The 7,815-nt window shown below is 34.7% G+C and overlaps 1 protein-coding gene across 1 annotated transcript; it reads right to left on the bottom strand.

Moving 5' to 3' along the window:
- Nucleotides 1-1,141: 1,141 nt before the first annotated feature.
- On the bottom strand, nucleotides 1,142-6,914 carry LOC148266994 (uncharacterized). Its single transcript, XM_088216074.1, has 2 exons — nucleotides 6,880-6,914; nucleotides 1,142-1,493 (listed from the first exon to the last, which is right to left on the bottom strand). The coding sequence occupies exons 1-2, from the start codon at nucleotides 6,912-6,914 to the stop codon at nucleotides 1,142-1,144; spliced, it is 387 nt and encodes a 128-aa protein (XP_088072200.1).
- Nucleotides 6,915-7,815: the final 901 nt, after the last annotated feature.

Consider the following 7,815-nt stretch of genomic DNA (forward strand, 5'->3'; position numbering starts at 1 on the left):
GGTCTAAATACCAAGAATGAGATGCTAAAAAGAAAAACTAGCTACCTAAGATGCATAATGTAGAATGCCTCTCCCCCATACTTAAACTACATATTGTCCCCAATGTGATGCAAATAATGAAAAATAAAAATGAAGTGACAAATTAACTCCCTGGGTTTCTTGACTTGGAGGTGAGATACATTGGGAAACATCACATTTTGAGAACCAACAAATGTATTGCCAGGCAATATAAGTCTTAGGGCAAGGCTTATGTGGGGAATGACACATGACCATATTTTTCTTAGGATTCTATTGATTTCCTTGTTGTAGACACATCACGATCGTGTTTACCAAGCACACGGTCGTGTCTCCCTCACAAAAACGCTTTTGTGGTAGCACACGGTCATGTCTTAAAAGTCTAGCATAAGCCTTGGGTAAGGCTTATGTGTAGATTGACACATGGCCATGTTGGGCAAACACATGACTGTGTTTCCCTCATAGAAATGCTTTGGTGGTAACACACGGTCGTGTCTCCCAAACACACGGCCCTATCTTATGGGCCTGACACAAGCCTTGGGAAAAGGCTTGTTTGGTTGTTCCAAAGTTTGGCTTTTTTTTTTACTTCAGCACTTGAATTTCCTATCCCTACATTCTAATTACCATAGAACTCATGTTAACTCAGAGAAAAATATTGTAAATAAATTGAAATCACTAATGCAATTAATGAAAATTGAAAAATAGTGAAAAAAATGAATGAGTTGCCTCCCATCAAACGCCCTTGTTTAATGTCCTGGGCTAGACATTATCAATTATTAAGCACTTAAATTAGTTTGTCTTCTTATAGCCTGCTTAGCTCGTTAAAACTTATCACTAGAAGGGTCTCTTATCCTCCCAAGAATACATATTTTAAATGTTCAGGTAGCGGTTTGAGCTCCGGTTTTGGTGCCTACAAAATAGAAGGTAAACATTCTGTGTCAAAAATAGAAAGGTCAACACACGATGCATTGCTCCTTTGAGGTTTAAGTAACTCCAATTCAAACACGATATCATGTGAAGTCTTCTCATCAACAAGATCCTCTTCTAAAATTTTTAAGCTGTCCACATCAAAATCATTAGAAAACACAATGTTCAACTTATCATCATGGCTCGAATAAAAATATTTTTAACTTAGAGGATCTGCAGTATCAACACCATAAACATAAGACACATCATTAGGATACTTCATATCATCATAAACATTAAATTTTACAATTTCTCCATCAAATTCCATAATGAGTGTACCATCTTGCACATCTATCTTCGTTTTGGTCGTACTAAAGAAAGGTCTTCTTAGCAAAATATCAGAGAGATTAGATAATTTATCATCTTCCACGTATAACACATAAAAATTAGTAGGAAAAACGAGACTATTTACTTTGACAAGCACATCCTCTAGAACTCTTTCAGGATAAACTACTCCTCTATTAGCTAGTTGAAGTACAACATATGTTTCTTTTAATGGACCTGCATTTAACCTTGAATAAATAAACAAAGGCATGACATTTATTAATGCTCTTAAATCATACATGAGTTTCTTTATTTCTAAAGTGCCTATCTTGTAATAAATAGAAAACATACCTTGGTCCTTGGATTTGGGAGGTAGTTTACTCTGAATTATAGCTGAATCATTTTCCCCCACGCTTACTCTTTCATTACAGCTCAGATTTTTTCTTGTTGGTGCACAACTCTTTTAAAAACTTGGTATATCGAGGTACCTATTTAATTGTATTGAGTAAAGGAATGTTTACCTCGACTTTGTGAAAAGTTTATAGGATCTCTTTGTCTTCTCTTTTTTTCCTTAATTGTGTAAATCTTTGTGGAAATGGTGGAGGGATTGTGAATAATGTTGCTTGGTTAGAGTCTGGCTTTGTTGGATCTATCTTGCCATCAACTGCAGCTTCTGATTCTGTGTCTTTTCATAAGCCTTGCCCAAGACTGGAATTTTCTAATAGTTCCTTACAACTTCTCAATATGATAGCACTAATATTTTGGCTTGGATTAACCTCAATTTTATATGGTAATTAGTCTTCCAATTCCAACCGACTCATAGATGCTGTTAATTGGCTCATTTAGATCTCCAAAAGAGAAAATTGTATTGAGATAATGATAAAAGTTTATCACCACGCATAAGGTAAAAAGTCATGTTACAAAAAAACATTGACTGTACTTTACAATAATGTGATTAGTTATTTTAATTTAATATCTCTGCTTTAAATCATGTATTTATATACCAATATATAAAGATTGGTTAGTAATTAACCTTGAAAACTTGATCTAATTGCTAATGAAAATTTTGAAATACCCTTTAACATCCTACTCAAAGTATAGTGTAATATAAAATCATAGGTCCATAGAGAAGGTAACTAACTTTTCACGATACTTCTTATTTGCATCAATCAAGGGGATTAACTAATTATTGAAGAACAATTACAATGTAAGAAGAGAATAATATATAGGGTTGATTATTTTGTGCAGGCTGTGAAAAATGTAAGCTTTATTTTATACTATAAGTTATGAAATCTTTGAACTCAAATAAAGAATCATAAACTATTTAAAGTAAATAAAGAATTGCGACTATTTAAAATATTATTTCTTAAATAAAGAATCCATGGCTATTTGGGACTTAATATTATTATACTTATTAGATATTTTATTATACTTATAAATATTGATTTTATTAATTCTATGGTGGCTATTATAGTACAAAATGAGTCACTTCAAATAACATTTACATTTGAATTTAATCTTTATGCGGAAGAAACTTGTAAGTTTAATTAATGTGATACATTTATAAATTTTTTCAGTTAGCTTTAACTTATTACTGATCTGGTATAAAATTTTAAAATATAATTATACAAAAAAAAATTATTCCACCCTCCTTGGAAGCTGTTCTATTCAAGTAGTCAATTTGTTCTCACTTCTTAGCTCACAATTATTTTTTTTCCCTCACATTATGTTGTCTCTTCATTTCCACCTCAATTTTTAGCCTTAAAAAAAATTTTTAGTCTCAATTTTTCCTCGCATTATGTATAAATTGATGCATATAAATAAATAAATATATATAAAATATGAAATTATCAATTACTATTAAGTAGGTGAGATTGGTGGCATAAAGATGCAATTAGCAATTCAATGTGTACTATTCTGAAATGTCAAGTCTTGTGTAGACATAAATAAAAGATCAAGGCTCATTGGCAAAAAGCAGCAATTCCATCAGGGCAACTCATTAATTGTATAAGGAGTAAAAATGACTTATGCTTTTGCATTCACACAATTAGGGATTACAGCCTCTACCGTGATGCTTTGGCTAATAAAAGGTGGAGGTGCCCTGACTGGCCTCATGAGAGGTAAACCTTTATCATTTTTTTGGTTATATATGAACATATTTATATGCAAATCCACTACATGTTATGCATAGTAATGTGTATATATTTGTTTCTAAAAGATACACTATGATGCTGATTAAGAAAGGGCAAGTCGCAAAACTTGCAGATGGTGTAGAAGAGATCCAAAATGCATAATGCATCTCTTACGTCTCCTTTGGTTCCTACAAGTGTCTCTTTAGAGACTGTCAGTGCCCCACCTGCATTTATTATATGCAAAATGCACAATCCTAATCTCCTCATCATCACTCTTGCTTAATGATTATGTAAATTGAAAGTTTCATCTTTCAAACTTTATGTCAACTATACGTAAAATCTAGACTACATGATCATGTTTTTTTATTAATGACTCGAGCTTGATCATCACTTTTAATTAGTATCTGGATGCACGTGCCATCTTCCACTGCGTTGTACACAAATATCTATGGTGCCAGCGACAGCATCTCCAGAGGCTATATGCATAGAGGTGGTGGACAACAAGGCTCTATAACTAGTCATCATTTGTTTATGTTCTATGGTGGCCATGCATTGGAAGCTCTTATCAAAAGTCCTTGTTTTTGTATGATGGGTGATGATTAGACTTGAAAATTTATGTTTGGAATTTGAGTTTTTGAGAAGAGAAAGAAAACCCTTTGGAATTAATGAGAGAAGAGCTAAAGGACAATAGATTATACATATATATGTATATTCCTTTTCTATCTAAAAAATTCTCTAACAATAATGCTATATATTGTTTAAGTAGACATATTTATATTTGTAAATATGTACATATAAAGTATACTTAAAAGAAGTGTGAGGTATCCCTAAATTTATTTTCTAATTTATCATAATCTTATTATTTAAGAGAATTTTACTAAAATCCCTAAATGAATTAAAGAATCTGATTTAGTAAGAACTAGTGATATGATAATAGGTTTCTTTTAAATATATGCAGATATTATATCCTGAACAATAATAATTTATAAAAGAATTGGATATTTTTCTTAATACTCAAAATTCTTGGGTTCTATTAAAATGAGATACTTAAATTCTTTTTGAAAGATAAAATATAAAATTATTAAATAGATTAGGAGTAAGCCACCACCATGAATGGTGCATGGTCAAAGATCGTCTCAGCTTAAAAAATTAGTATATCTTATATAAATGGTAAAACAAGAATAAAACCTTTTCTCAAATTTATATTGAAGTGACTATAAGGTCATAACCATCACTAAAGCCTACATCTGTTATATAACATCTTATCATTCTTTAAAAAAAAATCTTTCTTTTGATGGGACGACTAATATTAGAGTAATATATCTCATTAGTACTTCAATCCATATACTTAAAATAAGCATATTGGATTCATTTATCATAGTTTGTTAAAAAAATAGTAAATAGACATTTATATGTAAAATTTAAATCAATAGATTATTAGTATTGTTGGAAGGCTCATTAATAGATATTTGAGCTTGTATCGATGCTCTCGAGGAATAGAAAAGCTTGCAGTAACAATATGCAACATTACGACCAATTTTAAGAGCATTTTTCTTAGGAGTTAAAAGAACTAAATTCCCAAATTGATTATTTTCCCCCGAAAAAACTTCACCAGCTCTATTTCACGCTACTCAAACTTGTAACTTGATATATTATTAAACTTAATCTTGTATGGATTAGGAACAAGCATATCAAGTTCGTTCTTCTACTGAAGCTCCTAGTGAGATGTGTAATAGAAAATGAAGCCATTCAGCTGCAGTGACAATTTTAATTTTATCTATATTGTTAGTTATTTATCATAAAGAAAACTCTCCATGAAAAACACATCTACAATAAAATTAATGAAAAAAGATTTTTGTATGGATGGCACAAATGAAGCCTTACCGAGTTGAAACGAGTGCAACATAGTCTTGGGTCCCGTAAGATTTTTCTGGTACAGGTCTTCTCCAAAGCTTCCTCCTTTAAACATTCTAACCTGAGATTTAAACTGCAGAAAATATTAACGTCGAACATCTAGATTTGATATTTGGGCTTGAAGATTAAGAAGAATGGAAATAAACTTTTTTCTTCTTTCTTCAAATGAATGGAGGTTAAGTGCGTACCCTTGACTATTTTCTATAATATATAACTTGAGAGGTTATGTAGGCTTTGGAAAACAACCTTTTCACTATCCTTCTTTGTTGCACCAGTCAAGAAGACTATGTTTAATTAAAGAACAATTGAATTGTGATGGAAGGATAAATGACATACAGTTGAGTATTTTATATAGGCAATGGAAAAAGTAGATCTTATTATACTATAAGTTATAAAATTTTTGAACTGAAATAAATAATCTATGGATATTTGGAAAGTGATTTAGAGTAACAACCAAGTATTTTAATTTTTATTCTTATTATTATTAATTTTTATTTTATTTTCTTTTTTTTATTTGAATTTTTTAGATTTTTTATTTATTTAATTTGATTTAATTTAATTTAATTTAATTTAATGAAAATAAAAATAATAATAATGATAAAATTGGGTAAAAATATTATTTGGATTTAATTGAAATTGATTTTAGGAAAAAGGGGTGAAAATTTAGATTCTGGGGGTGTTTTTGAAAAGAAAATCAGAAATCGGGGGTCAAAATGCAATTTAGAAAAGTTGTGCTACGTCAGCACCCATGTCAGCAGCCCCGGCCAACTAGGACACGTCGCGTGGTAAGGAAACGCTAACCAGGGGACGAGCCACGTGGGCGATCTGCATGCGCACGATCAGACAGCCGAGATCCGTTCCCGCACGCACAGACAGCCCAGATCAAATGAGCGCACGGACGGCCCAGATCTCATGCGTACGGACGGCCCAGATTCAATCAGCCACGGACGGCCCAGATCGCATCGCGATGGACGGTCCAGATTTAATCCCAAATAAATCGCGATCGGACGGTCCAGATGAAAACTTGATGGACGGTTGAGATTAAAAGGGGAAGGGTATAAATAACCACACCCACACCCAACCACAAAACCCTAGCCGGCAGTGCCTCGCCAGAGAAGAAGAACCAGATGCCGGAGGAGCCGACCGCCGCCACCCGCCGCAGCACCGGAGAATTTTTTGACCGCCAATCGAGGTAAATTTTCTCCCCCTGACTCGTTTTTCGATGCTGAATCCGCCTATGGCCAAACTGGAGCAAAACCACCGGCTGATCGGCCGGAAAGCCCCACCGAAGTCCAGCGGTGCCGCCGCGGCCCCCCCTCTATTTTTGCCTCCGATGAGGCCCTTCTCGACCCCGATCGATGCAAATTTTATACCACTGTGGTCACCGTTCTTTTCTCTACAGGTTGATCAGAGCCAAACATCAAAATGCGACTCATGCCAGAGGAGCCGCTGCACCCGAGAGCACCACTACCAGTAAGTTTCAGTTTTTCGTGATTTTTTGGCCCACCGAGGGCCCTAGGGTTGTTTTATCGCAGGGACCGATGCAAGTGTGGCCGAATTCGGCCGAAAATGGCTAAAAATGGCCAACCTGAGGCGAATCATTGCTGCAAGCGGCGACGCCATCGCTGGAGCACGGCGGAGCTGCCGTGCCAGAATTTCGATATTGGTCGAAAGGGGCCCTAGGTCTGATTTGGAATTTTTTGGGGCACGTGCAGGTACCGGTAGTGCATTTCAGTTTTCTAGAAAAAAAATGAAGGAAAATTAGGGACAGCCTGTAGGCACACTGTAGAGTCGAATTCAGACCCCGAAACAAGTAAGGACCCCTCACCCTATTTTCTATCACGGTATTAAAGCTAAATAAATAATTAAACTATACTGTGTGACTTTATAGATATATAATTGATTAAGGTTGCCAGTGGAGCCCGAGTCTGATACAGTGTCGGTCTGTTATTGTTTGATCTAATTTTTAGTATTAAACGTAGCATGATGTTTGATGTAATTATGTTATGGTCTCGTATGCATGAATCATGATTTTTTTTATTATGGTTTGTATTATGGTGAACCCGGTACTGTATTGTCTTATTTGGTGTCAATTACTTGTTTACATGTTGTGTATGATTGGATTATTGAGATTAAGGAAAAAGGTAAAAAGGTTACGTGAATTGATAAGTGGAAAATGTGGACAACCTAACTAGATGTCCTGGGAGATGGTGGACAGACCGGGTCCGTAGGAAACCCTACCGAGAACGTGGTCTCTCATACCGGACAGGGTATGGAGACCTTATGTGCTTTGGCGCCCATACTGGACAGGGTATTGAGGTTCATGGTTTAGGCGCCCATACCGGACGGGGTATAAGGACAGCCCTGGAATCAGGTTGTAAATGTTAATGGTTCACGTGTAGCGGGGACCCCTATGGATCCCCAGTGATACTAGTAGGCTGGCAAAAGGGGAAATCTGTTTTCTGATGATTGAAATGTAAAGGTATGATATGCGTTTTGTTATAAAGTGTGTATGATTTCATGA

This window comes from Carica papaya, chromosome 3 (genome assembly GCF_054855325.1).
Source record: "Carica papaya isolate Zhongbai chromosome 3, ASM5485532v1, whole genome shotgun sequence".
Taxonomy (NCBI): domain Eukaryota; kingdom Viridiplantae; phylum Streptophyta; class Magnoliopsida; order Brassicales; family Caricaceae; genus Carica; species Carica papaya.